This window comes from Euleptes europaea, chromosome 12, assembly GCF_029931775.1.
Source record: "Euleptes europaea isolate rEulEur1 chromosome 12, rEulEur1.hap1, whole genome shotgun sequence".
Lineage (NCBI taxonomy): Eukaryota > Metazoa > Chordata > Lepidosauria > Squamata > Sphaerodactylidae > Euleptes > Euleptes europaea.
The window spans coordinates 65,409,073-65,430,278 of record NC_079323.1 but is presented as its reverse complement, the minus strand read 5'-3'; the positions used below and the strand labels follow the sequence as shown (position 1 = coordinate 65,430,278).

Genomic DNA, 21,206 nt, shown 5'->3' with positions numbered 1-21,206 from the left:
TCCTATCAGCTTTCTTCACTGTCCAGCTTTCACACCCATACATAGTAATAGGGAATATGATGGCATGAATTAATCTAGTCTTGGTGGCCAGAGTCACATCCTTACACTTCAGAATCTTTTCTAGCTCCTTGTTGGCTGCCCTTCCCAGTCTCAATCTCCTTCTGATTTCTTGGCTGCAGTCTCCCTTTTGGTTGATGGTGGAGCCAAGGAATAGAAAGTCTTGAACAATTTCATTTTCGTCATTGTCAACCTTAAAGTTGTGTAATTCTCCTGTAGTCATTACTTTTGTTTTCTTGATGTTCAGCTGTAGTCCTGCTTTGGCACTTTCTCTTTTAACTTTTAACCTGCCAACTGACTTGATCACATTATCCCCATGTCCTATACTGCTGGGCAGTTCTTGGCCATCCTGGATCCTTGCAGGAACAGCACCACCGGTCTCCAAGGCCTCCCTGCATCCAGAGCAGGATAACTGGTGACGATGTTCCCTTGTTCCAAGGCAATCACCCCTCCTGCAATTGCAGATAGGGTTGCCAACCACCAGGTACTAGCTGGAGATCTCCTGCTCTTACAAGTGATCTCCAGCTGATACAGATCCGTTTACCAGGAGAAAAGGGCCACTTTGGCCATTGGACTCTATGGCATTGAAGTCCCTCCCCAAATCCTGCCCTCCTCAGGCTCCGCCCCCCCCCAAAAAATCCCGCCGGTGTCGAAGAAGGACCCGGCAACCCTAACCGCAGGCATAAACGGCTCAATGGCTGCAAGAGCAGGTGCCCCCTGCGGCCCTGGCAGCGGGCTGAGAGCGGAGGGGCGCCTCGCTGGGGCCACGGGCCCTCGCGGCTCCTGGGCAGCGCAGCTCACAGCCTGCCCCTCCCGCGCTTTCAGGGTGGGCCTCCTCGCGCGACTGGGCCTTTTAGCCAGCGGGCCGCCGGCGCCCTCGCGTGCTTCTCTTCGCCCCCCGTCCCCTGCTGCCGCTGCTGCTGCAAGGTGCCAGCCCCCTAGGGCGGAAGGAAAAGCTCCCCCGCCGGCCCCGGGCTGCTCGCCACGGCGGGGTGGGCGGAGGAGGAACCAAAGCAGATCGGAGCAGCAACCCCGCGGGCAGCAGGACCCCCAAGGCACCGCGCTGCAGGCGGCCTCGGGGCTCACCGCCCAGCCCCCGCGCAGGGACGGAGAGGTCCACGAGCTCGGGGAGGCGGCGGCGGCTCCCAGCCGCGCTGCCCCAATGAGCCAGAAAAGGATGAAGGGGGGCTTCGGAGGGGACCGCGCAGACCGCCCGCTGCCGGGCGAGGGGGCCCTGGTGAGGGTGAGGCCAAGGCCGCCCGCCGTCTCCCGCCCGCCGCCCCTCCGCGGCCCTCGCGGCGGCTGTTTCCGACGCTGGCTTCCAGAGGTGGAGGGCCCGCCCGACCCAGGCCCCACAAGCCCCCTTTCCCTTCGGGCCGGGCCCCAGAATGGATGGAGCCTGGCTCGCCGTCCCTACCCTCGCTATGGGGAGGGGGGAGGGGGGGTCTTTGGGCCGGATGTGACTTTAAACCCCCCCCCCCAAATAGCTCTGTGTTTTAAAACGTGGGGCGGCTGCCGGCGGAGGGGCGGGAGATTTTCCCGCGTGAAACGCGCCTCATAACGCGACTACAGCGTGAGGAGGGGGGGGCAGGGCGGGAAGCGAAATCTCCCGCCCCCTCCGCCTCCCAACGGTCTTTTTTTTAAAAAATATATATATATTTTATTTTCTTCATGTAACATATCAGCATATAAAACAATATCCAGTACTAAAAGATAATAATAATAATAAATTCTAATAGTATTGCTAATTTAACAACAAGGTGACTTACCCTCCCCCACTTCCATCTAAAAATAAATTGTATAAACTTTTGCTAACGGAACTAATCCCAACATTATGTTAAGTGTTGTCGAAGGCTTTTCACGGTCGGAGTTCATTGGTTCTTGGGGGTTATCCGGGCTGTGTGACCGTGGTCTTGGTATTAATACCAAGGCCAATGTTACACAGCCCGGATAACCCCCAAGAACCAATTATAAGTATTATAGTCTGATCCTATCCAACATTTTAAAAACTATACCTAAATATAACATTAATATAAAATATAGATAAGGGGTTAGATCAAAGAGTATCCTTTAAATGAACCCATTGAAAATTGATTTTCACAATACATTCTCCAAAGCTCCCTTTCCCCCAAAAACAACATTATCATTCTGGTTTATCAGAGCTGTAAGCTTCACCATTTCAGTCAATTCCAGCATCTTTTTTATCCAGTCTTTTTTGTCTGGTATCTCCAAAGACTTCCATTGAAACGCGCCTCATAACGCGACTACAGCGTGAGGAGGGGGCCAGGGCGGGAAGCGAAATCTCCCGCCCCTCCGCCTCCCACTGCCGCCTTCAGGCAGCTTTCCAGTTGAAATTAGGACAGGGGCGGGGCGGGGGAGTCATTGCCGCTGAAAAGTGTACGGGTGTGTGTGTCCAGGGTCGGCCCCAGCCTGTGGTATCCGTCTCCACTGGCTGGTTCCTGGGTGTCCCCACTTCGCCTGTCTGTGAACTGCCAGAGGGAGACGAGGGCGTAACTGGGAATCTCCACACCCACCCATGCGCTCGATGTGCTGGGGGGGCACCAGCCAGAAAAAGCAAATGGCTAAAATGAAAGCTTGTGGCATCCTGAAGCTGTCGCAGACCAGTGGGAAGAGCACTGGACTCCCACCCCAGACACTGGGTTTTTTTTGTTTGGCCGCTTAGCTTTGGCGCTCACTGAGTGACCTTGAGCAATTCAATTTAGACGTCCCCATACTGGAGGGCCTAAAGTGGATTTACAGCAGTTCAATGAACGGGTGGGGATTATGGCCTGGACAATTCAACACCTTTCCAAACTACAATCCCTAGGATTTGCTAAAGGAAACCATGGCAATGAAAGCAGCATGAAGCTGATATAAATTTGAAATAAAGTCAAAATAACTCCTAGCATTAGATAGGAAATACTAATGGGAGGGAAGATGGATCAACGAAACACAACTGTGTGGGCTCTGTAATACGTCTTGAGACTCACAGAGAAAATGCAGATGATAAATGAAATAAATATGTTAAAAAATGAATGAACGGTCTTACTTGAAAAGCAGGGCTAGCTGCCATGAGGTCCTGGTGCCTTTGGAAACTTCGGGTGCTTTTGGCTTTCCTGAAGGTGGCAGCAGGTGTGCTTCAACTGATTCTCTACACTGTGATTCTGTAGCATATATCCATTGGAAAGGTGGTAATGAGAGATTTGGGGGTCCCTAAGACTGCAAGGAGCCCCGTGGCGCAGAGTAGTAAGCTGCAGTACTAGCTCTGCTCACAACCTGAGTTCAATCCCAATGGAAGTTGGTTACAGGTAGCCGGCTCAAGGTTGACTCAGCCTTCCAGCCTTCCGAGGTCGGTAAAATGAGTACCCAGCTTGCTGGGAGTAAAGGGAAGATGACTGGGGAAGGCACTGGCAAACCACCCCATAAAATAAAGTCTACCTAGTAAACGTCGAGATGTGACATCACCCCATGGGTCAGGAATGACCTGGTGTTTACACAGGGGACCTTTATCTTTTAAAGACTGCAACGCTTAGTAATTCATGCTCTCTCTAATCAAAGCCACCATTAGAATTTCTCAGCAATTTAAAATATAATAGAACTATTTTGACATCACTGGATATTTTATAGTTGAGTAGCCTTAGAAAACACAAAATTCCTTTGAAGGTGTAGGTTTCAGAGCAAATTGAAACGGTGAAATAATCTTTACTAGTACAGATGAGATTGCTGGCCACTTGATGACTGAGAAGGGGGAAGTAGTCTGAGGGTACTTTAAAGATGCAGTTCTGTACATGGTTACCTAGAAAGTGAGTTCTAATTTAATAAATGAGGTAGTGTCCAAGGAAACATGCATAGGATTGGGAACCCACAGAGAAGATGAGTGTGTTGGTCAATGTGTGACAGCTACACATATGGGCTTTTCAGTTTGTCTGCATATGCTGGAAGGTTGGTTGCTGCTTCACAGTGCAAAATATTTGTTGACGTTATAATCCACTTTTCCCACCGAGACTCACAGCAGATAACACAGGGTTAGTCAATGCAACCAATAGGATGAAATAATAACAATAACCAGTGAAATAGGACTAGGATTACAAAAGTTTGAAACAAAACAAAAAATATTAGATATATGTCTAACAGTGCTGAACATGGACTTACACGAGTAAAAAATGCAACAAGAGCAGAATAATACATGGTGCAACAGATGTGGTGGTGGAAAGTGTCATCAAGTCACAGTCAACTTATGGTGACCTGTAGGGTTTTCAAGGCAAGAAGTGGTTTGCTGTTGCTTGCCTCTGCATATCAACCTTGGAGTTCTTGGTGGTCTCCCATCCAAGTACTAACCAGTGCTGACCTTGTTCAGGTTCCTAGATTTGACCAGATCAGGCTAGCCTGGGCCATTCAGGTCAGGGCAATGCAAGAGATAGCATATATAAAATAGTATACAAAGAGCAGGATAATACATCCACAACAAATACCGTGGTATAGCCCACAGTCTTGTTCCCTTTATACAGTGCCTAATTGAGATGCCTACACACATGAATTGCGTGTTGATAACTATTTGTAATGGTCTTATATATAGGAATTTTGTAGCATATGAAACAGCCATTGTAATTTTACAGATATTGCAAAGGGTGTAATAGCAAAGAGAAGTTATATCCTTATCCCAAAAGGAAAAATGCAATGGCCAGGGAGGGTGGGGTATAATAATAATAATGCTACATTATTGTGCTGAATTATTGAAAATTTGTAAAAACTTCTAACTAAGAATAGTTAACCTCATCCAAGCTCATTCAAAGAGTGTGATGGTTGCATAGGGATTGGAACGGAATCTCTTCAGTCTAAAATACAGAAGAATATTAATTGTTATGAGAGTGTTGGTAGAATGAAGGAAACTTTAACAAGTTTAAAATATTTAGTTTGATTTCTCTTGCAGATAACTGAGACTCAAGGGGAATTTGTTATAGTGAGGAAGAAAGCTCTGGAGAGGCTGACAACTGAAGTGATGCAATTACATGACATTTTGCCCCAGGTACTGACTGGTAATATCTTGGAGAACTTTCAGAAGTTGGATGTGGTTGAAGCAAGTGAGTACTACTAGCAGCTTAATTAACAATGTTAATTAATTAGAACAATCAGTCTGCTATGCTGTTTTTACAATTGTTCTGCTTGAAGTAACTTTGTGAACAGAACTCTTGAAAACCAAACTAGATGCTACACGCATACATGTAACTCAAGTCTGAGAGCCGCCCCCCCCCCCCACCGAGCACTTTCACTGGCAGGGTAGAATTAGTAAGCTTAATCATTTTGCTGCCTGTTGCTTCTGTACTCCAAACCACACTCAATTATTTTTCCTTTTGTGCTAGGAACCCTGTAAGGAGGAAAACAGATGGGAAGAATAAGGGCTGGCATTGGCAGCTTTGGTTGGCCCAAGTGCCAAAATATGCAACAACTCCTTGTGAAGATATCAGTGTGTCAGCAAACAAAATGGGGAGGGTCGAAGAGGAAGAGTTGGCTTTTATAACCCACTTTTCTCTACTTTTAAGGAGCCTCAAAGCATCTTACAATTGCCTTCCCTTCCTCTCCCCACAACAGAATTCTGAGAGAACTGTGACTAGCCCAAGGTCACCCAGCAGGCATCATGTGGAGAAGCGGGAAATCAAACCCGTTTCTCCAGATTAGAGTCTGCCGCTCTTAACCACTACTCCACTCTGGCTCATCTTGGGGATAAGGGTTTTACTTTGCCAGACAAGCTTGAAGCAAACCAAGCCCTCGTGGTTCTATCAGCATCTCAATTCACCTTGGACTTGGCTGGTTGCTTTGGTGGTCAGGGAGGTGATGACAGGCATAAGCCATACTTCTTCCACAGTACTAACCCCAGCAGGGCTGACTATGCCTCGGTTACTTGGACAGAAATCTAGCCAAGAGTGCCAAACAAAATTATTTGGTGTGTGGGCTGCATATCCCTGAGTTAGAGACTTTGAGCAGAGAAGCAGCCAGCAGGAAAAGGGATTTAACAAACTAATATCCTGTTGCATCTCTGCCCTACATTGCCACCTCCTAGATTGGTTTTTCTGGTGCTGTTGGGGTTCAGATGTACTTTCTTGCATGTAACAGACCCTCATTCATGCTTTTAGAAGTAGAACAGAACAGAAACATTTATTGCGGCATTACACCAATAAAAATTTAAAACATAACAACTTTTAGAAGTATGTACCCATCATTTAAAGCTGAGACAGCTTATCAATTATCAGTGTGAGCTGCCTGTTTCCATCCTTGGTTGGTTGTCACTGATATCTCAGAAGAAGGGGATTTATTTATTTTTATTTCATTATAGCTCATCTTTCTCACTGAGGTTCAAGGCAGATAGCAAAATATAAAAAACAAAATCAAGTAAAACAGATGTCTAATAAAACAAGTTGGAAGATAAAATTAAACGGCAAGGCAACAAAGCACTTGATATAGGGGAAAAAAGAAGTAGAAGAGTTGGTTTTTATATGCTGACTTTCTCTACCACTTAAGGAAGAATCAAACCAGCTTACAATCACCTTCCCTTCCCCTCCCTACAACAGACACCTTGTGAGGTAGGTGAGGCTGAGAGAGCTCTATGAGAACTGTGACTAGCCCAAGGTCACCCAGCAGGCTTTATGTGTAGGAGTGGGGAAACCAACCCTGTTCACCAGATTAGACTCCGCTGCTCATGTGGAGGAGTGGGGAATCAAACCCAGTTCTCCAGATTAGAGTCCACTGCTCCAAACCCACCGTTCTTAACCACTACACCATGCTGGCTCTCTAAAGCAGCTAAAGCAACAAAACTGTTTACCATACTGAAGAAAATGTTACAAAGGTAGAAGACATCGAGTTGCTGTAAAAGGGGGGTGATAATGTGTGATAAACATTGCAATATATTATAATGCTATCACTTACTGGGTTTGGTATCCGAAACTCCTGAATAACACACATGGTAAAAAGATAAGTAGAGCTTTATTAAAGAAGTTAGAAAAATATTTAAACAAGGCATACAGTTCAATGCACAGAAAATAACAAAATTGACTAACTATCTGTTTATTGGAGTCCTAATATATCATAGTTGGTTCTTGATGCATAAAGTTTACAGAGCTTAATACAAGCTTAATACAAGTGTCGATATTGGTCTGACCACAAGACCTTTGGAGATGTTAATGATGGCCTGCTCCAGGCACCACTTATGTAATGTATTAAAGTATTTGCCTTTCTTTCCCCCCTCCTTATCTTTTTTTTTCTGTATCCAATAAAATCTAATAAAAAAAATTTCCAGCAGCACGGGGGTGGGGTTTAAGGGTGTGAAGAGCTATTCTTCTCATTAACTACCCTTATGGAGAAAGCTGGCCTTAACCTCCTGATCTCCACACCAATCACAGGTCTGTCTTCATGGAACTTTCCAGGGAGTGAGTGAATTGACCGCACCCAAGCCAGATTCTCAGCTGAAATGCATGATCTAATTTAGCTAGCCTTGAGAACCTGTCATTGGGAAAGAGGATGGGGGGGGGGGGTATTTTGCATTTGCAAAGGCAAAAACCACTTCAGCTAGTAAAATTCCTCCAGGGTGCATACTCTTTTGACAGGTGTCTTCCACATGGGGACAGGATTGTGTGGTTTCCCCATTTTTGGTGCAGATAAAGCACAGAAGTAATGGGGCTTCCAATGGCAGGCTCCTCTGCCCCAATTCCCCTGGAAGTGGTTAGTGCCTTTCCCTGGGCTACCAGGGCTTTTGCAAATTTAAAAAATCGGCACAACAGTATTGTTATATTGATCTACTGTTGTAAGAATAGGTGTAGCAAGTTCTTTGAATTCCAAGCTTTCATTTTTTTAAAAAGTAAGTCTCTAGTCCTTTTCCTTGTGAAGATATGTCTTTTCCCTTATATTTCTGCAAGGGAGGGGGATAGAGACTTACTTTTTAAATGAAAGCTGAGAATTCAGAGAACACTTCTGCAGAGCAATTCACCCATGCCTGGAGGTAGTGGTTGGACCTTGGCACAGGGTAAACTTCTAGTTCTTTTCTCCACAGCTCAAGAGGCAAATTTAGTCTAAGGCATTTGTCTAAGGCATTTAGTCTAAGGCATTAGGCGGGCCGGATATAATATAAATGTCACTTTGTCGGGCCGGGCCATGTGCGCATAAATAAATAAATACCATAAAATGTAACGCCAGATACTGGAGAAACAAACTACAAAAAACACAGGCAAAGTTAATTAATGATATTGCTTTTTACTTAAAACACAAACAAGTTTACAACAATAATATTCTTACAGTATTTTCTTTTATTTAACAGACTTACTGTTATTTTGTAAAGTATGTTTGTATTTTAAGTAAAAAATAAAGTAAAAAAATATCATTAATTTACTTTGAAAGTGTCTTCTATGAAGGGGAGGGAGGGAAAGAAGGAAAGGGAGGGACGGTGGGAGAGAAAGGGAGAGAAAAAGAGGGAGAAAGAGGGAGAGAAAGAAAGAAAAGGAGAGTGGCAGAAAAAGAGGGAGAAATGAGAGAAAAAGAATGATAAAGAAAGAAGGAGAGAGAAAGTGAGAAGAGAGAAAAAGAATGAAAGAGAGGGACAGAAAGACAAAGGGAAGGATCTTGGCTGTGCTTGCGGGGCGCTCTGGCCCCTGTGCGCCCAGGGAGAAAGGGGGAGGCTTCAGGCTGGACGCGTGGGGCCGGATGCGGCCCGGGCTCGCCTGGGGAAGGGAGGGGGGAGGCTTCAGGCTAGATGCGCAGGCCCGGATCCAGCCTGTGCACGCCCGGGAAGGGGGGGGAGGCTTCAGGGTGGACGCATGGGGCTGCTCTGGCCTGTGCGCACATGGGGAGGGAGGGGCGAAGGATCTTGGCTGCGCTTGCGGGGCCACTCCGACCCATGCGTGCCTGGGAGGGGGGGAGGCTTCCGGCTGGCGTGTGGGGCCGCAACGGCCCCAGGAAGCCTAGAAAAGGGGGGGAGAGGGACTAGCTGCCTCAGTTCTGTGGGCCAGAGAAGAGGCCTCCAGGGGCCAGATCCAGCTCTCGGGCCGCATGTTTTACACCCTTGGTCTAAGGTCTAAGGTGTTTCATTTGTTATGTGCTGAGCCTTCCTTTTTTTAAATTTTATTAAAAATTACAAATATACAATATTAAAAAACTTTGAATAAACGAAACTCGACCAGTACTTATACAACTAATAAAACCTATAAAACATATAACTTTCTAAATAAACACTCTCTTTATGAACCACCACCAACAGAATCTAAACTTTTAAGCGTGTTCTCCATCCTGGATATTGTGGGTTTCCATATTCTATCCAATTCTTCTATGTTTTTGTTATTTTGAGAGTAAGTTAATTTAATCAGCACATAGATCTCTCTTACTTTGTCGAACCAAGTATTTAAGCTTAGAGAATTCGCTCCTTTCCAATATCTGGCAAAATTTATTCTTGCCAATGTTACCATATGTAGGCATACATCAAGGAATTTCTTATTCACAGCTGGTAAACAGTTTAACAGGATTATTTCTGGATTCATGGGTATTTCTATTTCCAGACCTTTAGATATTATTTTTATCACATTTTCCCAATAAACTGTAGCTCTAGTACATTCCCACCGCATATGGTAAAAATCTGTTTTATCCCTCTTACAAAACCAACATTTATTTGTATCTTCCTTTAAGTTCGACATTTTCTGTATGCTGATAGGGGATAGATGCCGCATATATACCATTTTATATAGATTCTCTCTGATCGATAAACTTATTGTGAAATTTAAACCTTTTGTGAATATAAATTCCCATTTGTCATCATCCATCACGTAACCAAGCTTCTTATTCCACTTCTCTTGATGTTTATTTATTGTTCTGGTTTTTTTTGTAATAAAATGGTGTAAATCTTACTCATAGATAGTTTACCTGAGACTACCAATTTTTCAAACTCGTTGAGGGATCGTAAATTTAACTTACCCTTTTTAACTAATGAGTTTATATAGTTCTTAATTTGAAGGTATTTGAAGGGTGTCAATAGACTTTTATTTTCTTCTGTTAAATCAGAATAAGCAATTATTTGTCCTCCTTTTATCCAGTGACTGTATTTATCCTGATCATTTAGCTTATAGCTAAGCCAGTTTTGTGTTCCTATATTTTCTATTGACATGTCAGTTGTTACTGATGCTAATAAAGATCTTTCTGAGATTAATTTATTTTTAATCCTATCCCAAGCACTCATTAAAGTGTTGATAACCGTGTTATCGTTGTTATATTCTTTTTTCCTGTATTTTTTTTCCGACCCAAATCCAATTATTCAATGGGATATGCACAAATTCTTGTTCTAAATTGAAAGATGGTGTATCAACGTCTGGATATAACCAACCTTTGTCTGTTCTATTTTAGCGGCCAAATAATACAAGTCGAAATTTGGATAGCTCAATCCTCCTTTATCTTTTATTTGACACATATTGTTGCATTTTATTCTTGCTCTCTTTTTTTGCCAAATAAATTTATTACAAATTTGTTGCCATTCATTGATTATTTTCCTTGGGATTTCAACAAAAAGATTCTTAAATACAAAATTTAATTTAGGTAGTACTTTCATTTTAATTAAGTTAGCTCGTCCTAATAATGACAATTTTAGATTTTTCCAGGCATGTACTTGTCTTTTGATTTCAAGGGTAATCGGATCACAATTTAGCTTTATAATTTTTGTTTTATCTATACTGAACCATATACCTAAGTATTTAATTTGTTCTATTATTTTCATTTCCTCAAAATTCTCAAAATTATTATTCCCTCTTCTTTTAAGGTCTGAGAAAAGCAGTAAAATCTCTGTTTTTCCCTTATTTAGTTTATACCCTGATATTAAGGAGAATTTGTTTATTTCTTCCATTAATGCCATACTTGAGCTCTCTACCTCAGTTAACACAATTACTATGTCATCTGCATATAAACTAATTTCAACCCATTTTTTAAAATTATGTCCAAAACCAAAAGCAGAGGTAGCCTCTTTCAGGAATATATGTTCTACTCTATCGAAGGTCTTCTCCGCATCTAAGAACAGAAAGGCTGCTTTCAATTTGTGTTTTTTGACTACATCTAGTAGATTTGTTATTTTTCTTAAATTTGAATTTAATTGTCTTTGTGGGATGAAGCCATTTTGATCAGGAGAGATGTATTTTCCAATAATTTGCTTTAGTCTGTTGGAGCATTAGATCTTTCCTGCACAACAGTTGTAAGGAAGATGTTCCACCTTATTCTGCAATCCTGTGCATACTTACTAGGAAACAAGTCCCATTGAAATCTCTGGGCGTAATTCTGAGTGAACATGTTTAGAATTGCCCTTCACATTTTATGGTGCTATGGATTACAAACTGACTGAATGCTGGTGGCAAATAAATGTGTTTGCGAATATTCAATGCTCTGGCACTTCCGGTTATTTCAGTTATTCCCCTCCCCCTTTTTCTTACAGTAGTAGAAAAAAAAGAACATGAACTGGAACAACTGAGAATGGATTGTGAACACTTTAAAGCCCGCCTGGAAACAGCCCAAGCAGATTGTATGAAAGAAAGAAAGGTAGATATGGGTTTGCATTCTGAGTAAGCATCTGGTGGTTTTTTAAAAAAATTGCTTTGTGCTTAGGTCCAAAGGTTATTTTTGCCAGTGGAAGGGGTGTATGTGATTTTTACAAGTTCCTCCCTCTTATTGTCGACCAACCATTCCCATGCTGTTCCTGAGGGTCCCTGATCTCCAGGAGAATTTTAGGGATCTCATTGAGCTGCAGCTAGAAGATGGACTGCTCTGCTGGTAGAAGTAGCCTTTAGATCTAACTCATTCTGAGTTTCAACCTCCAACATGGGAACTGATATGCTAATTAGGAAAATCTGTTGGATTGTTACCAGGTTTACATACTAGTGGATTTGAAAGGTTTAAGTGATTTCATGTAGTTCACGATAATTCTGTTGAGAGTGGATTTCTCAATATTTTATCTGCCCACCACCCTAGTTGAATTCCTCATAAGCCCTCTGCTTGCTTAAATAGAACAGAGGTGTATGATAATAAATATCTAAAACATTTTATTTGAAATTTATAGGCAGCTAGCCAATTTTCTTGGTCAATAATTGATCTTTGTTTTTTATACTAAATTGCCTTTGGAGATTTTAAAATTTCATGGAACTGAAGAACTTAATTGCTATATTTGTTTTATTATTTTAGGGCCAAAGTGGATAGGGCTGGACAGGATAACAGGGTCTAATTATATCATCAAAAGGGCTGCACATGTGAGGGGAGTTAAACTCTCACCTGTTTTATCTCTCCAAAGTCTGCTTCCCTAGGCACTTTTCTCTCAACCTGCCATACATTCCCCTGGGAGCCAAAGAGGAATAATAGGATTTCAAGTGACAGAGAATGGGGAGGGTTTGGCTTCCTTCAGCCGCTTGCTCCTTTTGAATTTAAAACGATGGACTACCAGTACTACACACCAACATATATTCACTTAATGTGCAGCTGGGGCAGACAGGGGAGCAGCAATGTTTGGCAATGTGACATCTAGATTGCTTTTTCTAGTTGTTTTCTATGACCAAATAAATTATTGATTGATTGATCTAGTTGTTTTGTGACACTCACCTATGAGAGAATCATGCAGTGTAGGGGGCTGCAATTCCCAGCAGAAACACTTTATTGGAGGCATGTGTTTTTAAAAGTTTCTTTAAAGTTTGTTTGGAAATTTAATTAAGATGTTCCAAAAATTAGGCAGAGGATATGGTCTGAAGGGATGTCATATAGCATCCTTGCTAAATCCATGGCGGTACAAAGGTAGGCAGATACCTCCTGGAAACCAGATCTGTACCCGTTGAAGTTCGTGTTGTTTACTTTCAGGAAAAATTAACTGTTCAACAGAAGCTGAATGAAGCAAAGCAGCAATTATTGCAGCAAGCAGAATATTGTACAGAGATGGGAGCTTCAGTGTGCACATTGTTATGGAGTGTTTCTAGTAATGAAGAAGCAGTTAAAAGTATTCTTGGAAGTGTGAGTATAGCGATTGCATAAATTTTTATTCATTAGGTCTAGATATATGTGATAACCTTAATTATCTAGATAAACTATGCTGTAGACATAGTTTATCTAGATTTCAGTAAGGCTTTTGATAAGGTTCCACATAGTATTCTAGTTGACAAATGGGAAAATGTGGGTTAGATCCTATTATTGTTAGATGGATCTGCAACTGGCTGACAGATCGTACCCAAAGAGTGCTAGTTAATGGTTCCTCGTCCACTTGGAGAGAAGTGACTAGTGGAGTTCCTCAGGCATCTGTGCTGGGCCCTGTGTTGTTCAACATCTTTATAAATGATTTGGATGAAGGAATAGAGGGGATGCTTATTAAATTTGCAGATGATACTAAATTGGGAGGGGTAGCAAATACGGTAGAAGACAGAGCCAAGATGCAGGATGATCTTGACAGGCTGGAGAAATGGGCTAAAACTAATAAAATGCACTTCAACAAAGACAAATGTAAAGTTCTGCATTTAGGTAGGAAAAATCAAATGCATAATTATAGGATGGGGGAGACTTGTTTGAGCAGTAGTGTGTGTGAAAAGGGTCTTGGGGTCTTAGTAGACCAAACACTGAACATGAGTCAGCAGTGTGATGCTGTAACTAAAAAGGCAAACGCAGTCTTGGGCTGCATCAACAGAAGTATAGTGTCCAGATCACGCGAAGTGATGGTATCGCTTTACTCTGCTCTGATTAGACCTCAACTAGAGTACTGTGTTCAGTTTTGGGCACCACAATTTAAGAAAGATGTAGACAACAAAGATGTTGTTGTCCAGAGAAGGGCAACAAAGATGGTGAGGGGTCTGGAGACCAAGTCCTATGAGGAAAGGTTGAAGGAGCTGGGTATGTTTAGCCTGAAGAGGAGAAGACTGAGAGGGGATATGATAACCATGTTCAAGTACTTGAAGGGCTGTCATATAGAGGAGGGTGCCGAGTTGTTTTCTGTTGCTCAAGAAGGTTGGACCAGAACCAACGGGTTGAAATTAAATCAAAAGAGTTTCCGTCTAGACATTAGGAAGAATTTTCTAACAGTTAGAGCGGTTCCTCAGTGGAACAGGCTTCCTCGGGAGGTGGTAAGCTCTCCTTCCCTGGAGGTTTTTAAGAAGAGGTTAGCTGGCCATCTGTCAGCAATGCTGATTCTGTGACCTTAGGCAGATGATGAGAGGGAGGGCATCTTGGCCATCTTCTGGTCACTAGGGGTGTGGAGGGGGGAGGTAGTTGTGAATTTCCTGCATTGTGCAGGGGGTTGGACTTGATGGCCCTGGTGGTCCCTTCCAACTCTATGATTCTATGATTCGAATTTAGGACTAATTCACATAATTTTTTAAACAGTCTTAATGTTTGGTCAATCTGATGACACAGCGATAGTCATCTGAGAACTCAGTGGCAAACATATCCGCCTCAAGCAGGTCTCTGGAGAGGAAGCATATAAATTTTCTCAATAAATGATTCATTTATACAGTTGCTGGCTACATGCTAATCCAGCATTTAAATAAGCATATATGAAAGGACAACATTCAAGAACATTCCTCAGGATTTGGGGGCTTTAGGCAAGGCATCCTTAATGAGCTTTTTTATCCTGGAAGAAGGGGAGTATTCAGATTGAGACATTTCTTGCACTGCCTCGTTAGTGTTGAAGGCAAAGTTAAAATGGTGGTGCTGTTGAAGCAGACCCCTGTCAATTGCCTAACATTGCTTCCCTCTGGAGCGAAACACAACATGTGTTTTAGTGTGTTGTCAAGCAAAGGTAATTGAAGGGATGTCTTTTTCTAGCTGCCATGATACCTGAGTGATTTCAGTACATGATCACCAGGATTTAAAACTGGTAAATCACATCCTCTTTGGAGGGGGAGGGTGCAGTTCCCAATATTTTATCCAGAAATGCTTTATAGCCATTAAACCTTAACTGGGTTCATTTAAGCCCAATTAAAACCCCTGATTTATGGCTGCATATCTTTATGATGTATTTATTTCTTTTTGAACCCTTATACATAATTCTTTATCAATACAATTATTTGTGATTTAAAGAGGTAGCTTCAAAAAAAATGTAAGAATCCTTATCTCAATTCACATAGGCCCTTATGTGGTATATGGCCCTTATATGTGGTATAGGCCAACCAGGTGCCTCTAGGAAGCCACAAACAAGACGACTGCAGCAGCACCATCCTGCCTGTGTTCCACCGCACCCAAAATAATAGGCATTTCTTAATTTTCTTTTTGTTTTTAAAAATTATATAAATTATTTGCATACAAAAACAAATTACTGAGCTGTTGAAAAGAACTGAAATTCGTGTACAGGCTTCTGTGCATTCCCACATTGGGGACTGCGCACGCGCAGGCCTGCCGCCGGGAAGATTCCATAGCTTCTAAAGGCTAGAATAAGGGGCGCCGCTCCCTTTGCGCATGCGTCCGCTTTCCCGCCGAAACGGAGCCCTCTAGGGGCAGCGCCCCCGTATTCCCTCAGTTCTTTCTCTGCCGCCGTTTGGGAAAGGACCTTTCTAGCTTCGCTAGTCTCTTCATCTGTTCGTTGGTGACGTATCTATTCTTTTACCTACTAAAAGTTCTAAAAGTTCTACTATGTTGTCTTCGGACATCGCTGTGTTTAAGAAATGTCAAAAATGCAGCTCCAAAATGCCTAAATCGGACGATCACGCTCTTTGCGTGTACTGCCTGGGTGAGGCCCATGATATGGCTTCGTGTCAGATTTGTGTTCTGTTTTCACCCAGAGCCAGGACTGCCAGCTCTGATAAGCTTAAGTCCTGGTTTTATGAAAAGGCTTTATTGGGCTCAAAGACGCCAACTTCGAATGTTTCATCCGGGCGTGAGCAATCTGCCATATTGGATCCGGTCGGTTCCATGGCTATGGTTCCATCCTCTGCCGAGCGCAAGCGCCCTGTTGCCTCTGTTGAATCCAAGACACAGAAAAAGGGCTGCTCTGAACCGACTGCTAAGAAAGCCAAGCATAAGACTAAACACCTTGACAAGCTGGTGAAGTCTTCCAAAGCCTCTAAAGCTGCGACTGCGGGCTCTTCGGTTCCAACCGCTATGGATCCGACGGGGTTGGAGGATCCTACTACACCTCCTCCGCCTAGAACCCCTTCTCCTCGGTTGGGCTCTGAGTCTCCTGGCTCCCAGGTAGCCTTCCCTGACTTTTCAGTGGCTGATTTAGAATTGGCGAAGTCCATGTTTTTACCGCCTGTACGTCCAGCTCCGAACCAGCCTTCTACTTTGGCTCAAGCGGCTGAATCCATACCGTCTCAACAGCCTGTGGTTCCGCAGAACTGGTGGTCCCAACAATGGCCGATGCAGACTCCGGCCCAATGGAACCCTTATCTTATGCCTTGGTTCCCTCCTGCTTATCAACAGCAAGCAGTACCATGGTCGACTTCGTTCCACCCAGGGTCAACCTCCCATTCCAGGTCCAGCTGGGGACTCTCAGTTCTCAGCCTGCGGTAGTGGATCGGACTCTGACAAGGATTCAGCACACTACCGTTCTGATGTTGGGTCCGAGACTCCCTCGGATCCATCGCCTGACGAAACCTTTAGTGGACTCCCGATTTCTCCTAATGAGGTTGTCTGGAGTTTTGCGGATCAGATGGTGCGATTGGCTAAGTCCTTGGAGGTTGACATCACCTCTTCTACCCCTAGGCCCAAAGAGAAGATTTTGGCTCCGATCTATTCTGACGCTCCCATGACCGTTTCGTTGCCTTTCCTCTCGAGTTTGAGAGAAACCCTCTACATGTTCTTCCACTTCGCGCAAAGTGGAAAACATCTATAAGAGTGCGAATTCTTGTTCTCGCATCCTCCAACTTCGTCAATGATAGTAGTGGAGGTCCAGGCTAAACATTGCCAGAGCATCAATTCTACTCCTGTAGATAAAGATAGCAGGAAAATTGACGTCCTTAGCCGAAAGGGCTATTCTGCTGACGCCCTTGGGTTCCGTATAGCCAATTACCAGGCTTTTATGGCTGCGTATCAAGGTTACTTATGGAACCTTATGAGTGCGTTTATGGAGTTTCTACCTGAGGAACAGAAATCCTTGGCCAAAGTTGTGATGACTGAAGGAATTAAGTTAGCCAGCAACCAAATGAATGCGGGAAGGCATGGTTCAGATTGCGCAGCCAGGGCTATGGCTGCCTTTGTATCTCTCTGAAGGTTTTCTTGGCTCCGTTCTACCAGCCTATCCCAAGATGTAAAGAATCACATCGAAGATTTACCTTTCGATGGTAAAACCTTGTTTGCTGACTCGACTGATGAGGCGTTGAAGCAATTGAAGTCCCAGAAACAGACCGCCAGGTATATGGGGGTTTCAGCACCACCTTCTACCACTTTCCAGCGACCTCGTTTCTCCTGTAGGGATCGCCAGTCCCAGAATCGTTGGCCTCGTCAGGGACAGAACCAGCCCTCATATTGGCAGAATAGGCCTTACCAACCCTATCAACCTTACCAACCGTACCAGAGCAGGCGTAGGCCCAACAGACCTTGCAATCAGGGGAATAAGGCCGCTTCGCCCAAGCAGGGCCAGAAACCTGCTTTCTGACTAGAGGTGGAAGGGGTGCCCTCTATGGTTCAGTTTGGCGACCGTTGGCCCCTTTCTTGCAAGCGTGGCGGGCCATTACTACTGATACTTGGGTTCTCCACATTGTTCAGTTTGGTTACTCATTGAAGTTTGTTTCATTGTCCTTCCTGATGTCTCCTCCACGGCCGTCTCCCCTGCCGCATCCTGCTTTGGGGCAAGCTTTGCAAGAACTGGTCATGAAGGGAGCAGTTCAGTTTTTACCTGTGGACTCCCTGGGTTCTGGGTTTTACTCCAGGTTGTTTTCAATTGAGAAAAAAGGTGGAGGCCTCCGGCCCATCCTCGATCTCAAGTGTTTGAATAAGTTTTTAGTCATTAAAATTTTTTGAATGTTAACTGTGCAACATGTTCTTGCTGTATTGAACCCCGATTGGTGGTTTACCGTTATCGATTTGAAAGATGCTTATTTCCACATTGCAATTTGTCCTGAGCATCGCAGGTACCTCCGTTTTGAGGTGGGCGGCCATTACTTCCAGTACTCTGTACTCCCATTTGGCCTTTCTACCGCCCCACGTGTCTTCACCAAGTGCATGGCGGTGATTGTAGCACACCTTAGGGCTCAGGGCATAACTGTTTACCCTTATCTGGATGACTGGCTTATCACTGCACCCACAAGTCTCTTGGTTCAACTTCATACTCAGACTACTGTGGAATTGTTACATTCCCTGGGTTTTTTGGTCAATTTTGATAAATCCACGCTGGATCTTACTAGACTTACCCAGTTTATAGGGGTTATCCTGGATTCTTCCCTTGGAAGAGCATTTTTACCGGAGGATAGACGTTGTGCCATTAGGAAATTGGTTTTAAGTTTCCAATCAGTCCGTTTTCACCCTGCTCATGATATCCAGGTACTCCTGGGTTTAATGGCCTCCACTACTGCAGTGGTCCCTTACGCCAGACTGCATATGCGCCCCCTACAGAATTGGTTCGTCAGTGTTTAATCCCTTTGTTCATTCGCAATCTAAGAAATTCTCAATTCCAAGAGCTGTCCTTAGGTCACTTACCTGGTGGTCCATAGAGGGGAATTTTGCCTCTGGTGTCCCATTCGGAATTTTTGTACCTACTAAGGTGATTACCACTGATGCTTCCCTATTAGGTTGGGGCGCCTGTTGTGAGGACCTCTCCACTCAGGGGATGTGGTCCCAATCTGAATCGTCACTACATATTAATTTGCTCGAGTTACAGGCTATTCAGTAGGCTCTTTTCTTTTTTACAGAATCTCTTCAGGGCGAGCACGTTCTGCTCCAGACAGACAACACCACCGCGATGGCTTATGTCAACAGGCAGGGTGGCACGGTCTCCCGGTCCCTCTGCAGGGAGGCCACACGGATTTGGGAGTGGGCTCGCCAGCACAACGTGACCCTGCAAGCAGTACACATTGCGGGGTCTGTCAATGTGTTAGCAGACGTTCTGAGCAGGAACTTTGCACCTCATCACGAGTGGTCACTGCATTGGGATTATCTAACGCTGTTCCTGCGTGGGGTTTTCCCGAACTAGACTTATTCGTGACCTTGGACAACGCCAAGGCACCAATCTTTTGCTCCAGAGCAGGTTTCGACACCGACTCCATAGGAGACGCCTTCGCAATCCCATGGGACAAAGGGCTGTTTTATGCTTTCCCGCCCTTGCCCCTTTTGGTGAAGGTCATCAAGTGTATCCAACAGTGCAGAACCCACTGTATCTTGGTTACCCCATTTTGGCCCCGACAGGTTTGGTTCCCAACCGTTATGACACTAGCGCGGGGCATCTGGCATCGGTTCCCTCTGGCACCCGACCTGTTGTCCCACAGGGGCACTCTCCACCCAGATCCCGACAGGCTCCGCCTGACAGCATGGCGGATTCTGTCGTAGGAGTGACTTTTCCCGCAAATGTGTTAAAGGTTCTTCTTAGTTCTAGGAAGCCTACTACTCGTTATTCCTACACTTGTAAATGGTTCCGTTTTTCCCAATGGGCTAAGGCTCAGGGCTTGCGACCCCATTCAGCCCCTTTATCTAAAGTTTTAGAGTACTTGTTAACACTGAAGAACTCAGGTCTGTCTGTGTCTTCGGTTAAGGTGCATATGGCCGCTATCTCTGCCTTTCATACATGGATTGATGGGGGTCCTTTTTTTCTTATTACACTTCTAAACTATTTTTAACAGGTCTTAACAACTTGTTTCTTCCTGTTCCTAGGAAAATTGAACAATGGTAATTGTCATTAGTCCTTTCTAGGTTGATGCTATCACCCTTTGAGCCTCTAGCCACTGCCTCTCTCTCTATGTTATCCAAGAAGGTTTGCTTTTTAGTGGCTATCACTTCAGCTCGCCGTGTTGGTGAGTTGGCGGCTCTAAGGGCTTCCCCACCCTTTATCCAGTTTTTCCCTAACAGGGTGGTCCTGAGGCCCAGTTGTGAATTTCTTCCAAAAGTAATTTCTAAGTTTCATTTAACCCAAACTGTTTCCTTACCAGTTTTCTTTCCACAGCCGACGTCCTCTGCTGAGATCACACTACACTCGCTCGATGTTAAAAGAACTTTATTGTATTATGTACAGCGTACCAAGCGTTTTAGAAAATCTGATGCTTTATTTGTTTGTTTTGCTGGACCCAAGAAGGGTCGTCCGGCTTCATCTGCAATCCAGGTGGATTGTTCAGACTACGCGAACCTGTATCAGCTGTCTGGTGTGCACTGTCTAAGTTCTCTCAGGACGCATTCTACCAGAGCACTGTCTTTGTCTGCAGCTTTCTGGAGTGGTGTTCCCTTGGAGGACATCTGTAAAGCAGCCACGTGGTCTTCTCCGGATACATTCGTTCAACATTATGCGGTGGACTCTGAAAGTAGAAAGGATGCTGCAGTTGGGAGAGCAGTCTTACATTCTTTGTTTGACTAACAGCTCACTCCCTCCTCCTTGGTGAGTAGCTATATACCAATGTGGGACTGCACAGAAGCCTGTAGACGAAAACAGTGTTTCACTTACCTGTAACTGTTGTTCGTCCAAGGTCTTCTGTGCAGGCACACATTCCTTCCCTCCTGCCCCACTGTGAGCTTCTTACTGTTTATGCTTGCTTACAGATACACTTGGCAGGAGAAAGAACTGAGGGAATACGGGGGCGCCGCCCCTAGAGGGCTCCGTTTCGGCGGGAAAGCGGACGCATGCGCAAAGGGTGCGGCGCCCCCTATTCTAGCCTTTAGAAGCGATGGAATCTTCCCGGCAGCAGGCCTGCGCGTGTGCAGTCCCCAATGTGTGCCTGCACAGAAGACCTTGGATGAACAACAGTTACAGGTAAGTGAAACACTGCTTTACTGAGCTGATGAACAGATGGGAAAAGGTGGATCATGTGGATCAGTATGTAAATGTATTAACAGTGCTGTTGTTGCTCGGAGAATGTTAATGTGTAGGATGTCTTGGCCTATTGGTACATTGCCTTTAGACATTTTTTCCCTTTTCTGAGTATGATTCATTATACAGATTATTAAAACGAAAAATGCATGTATGAAGTCACATATTAGTGCTATTCATTTGAAATTCAATGCATAAATTTTCAAGTTAAATATTGGTTAAGTGGACAGTT

The 21,206-nt window shown here is 44.2% G+C and overlaps 1 protein-coding gene across 2 annotated transcripts in view; it reads left to right on the top strand.

Annotated features, from left to right (window-relative positions):
• Positions 1 to 4,990: 4,990 nt before the first annotated feature.
• Positions 4,991 to 21,206, top strand: part of HSF2BP (heat shock transcription factor 2 binding protein) — a 52,820-nt gene continuing 36,604 nt past the window's right edge. Inside the window, exons 1-3 of one of the 2 annotated variants that reach the window (XM_056858298.1) lie at positions 4,991 to 5,138; positions 11,504 to 11,607; positions 12,910 to 13,059. In XM_056858298.1, the coding sequence (XP_056714276.1) occupies positions 5,057 to 5,138; positions 11,504 to 11,607; positions 12,910 to 13,059 (336 nt within the window). In that variant the 5' untranslated portion in view covers positions 4,991 to 5,056. The remainder of the gene's footprint in view (positions 5,139 to 11,503; positions 11,608 to 12,909; positions 13,060 to 21,206) is intronic. The other variant, XM_056858297.1, reaches the window with a different exon arrangement.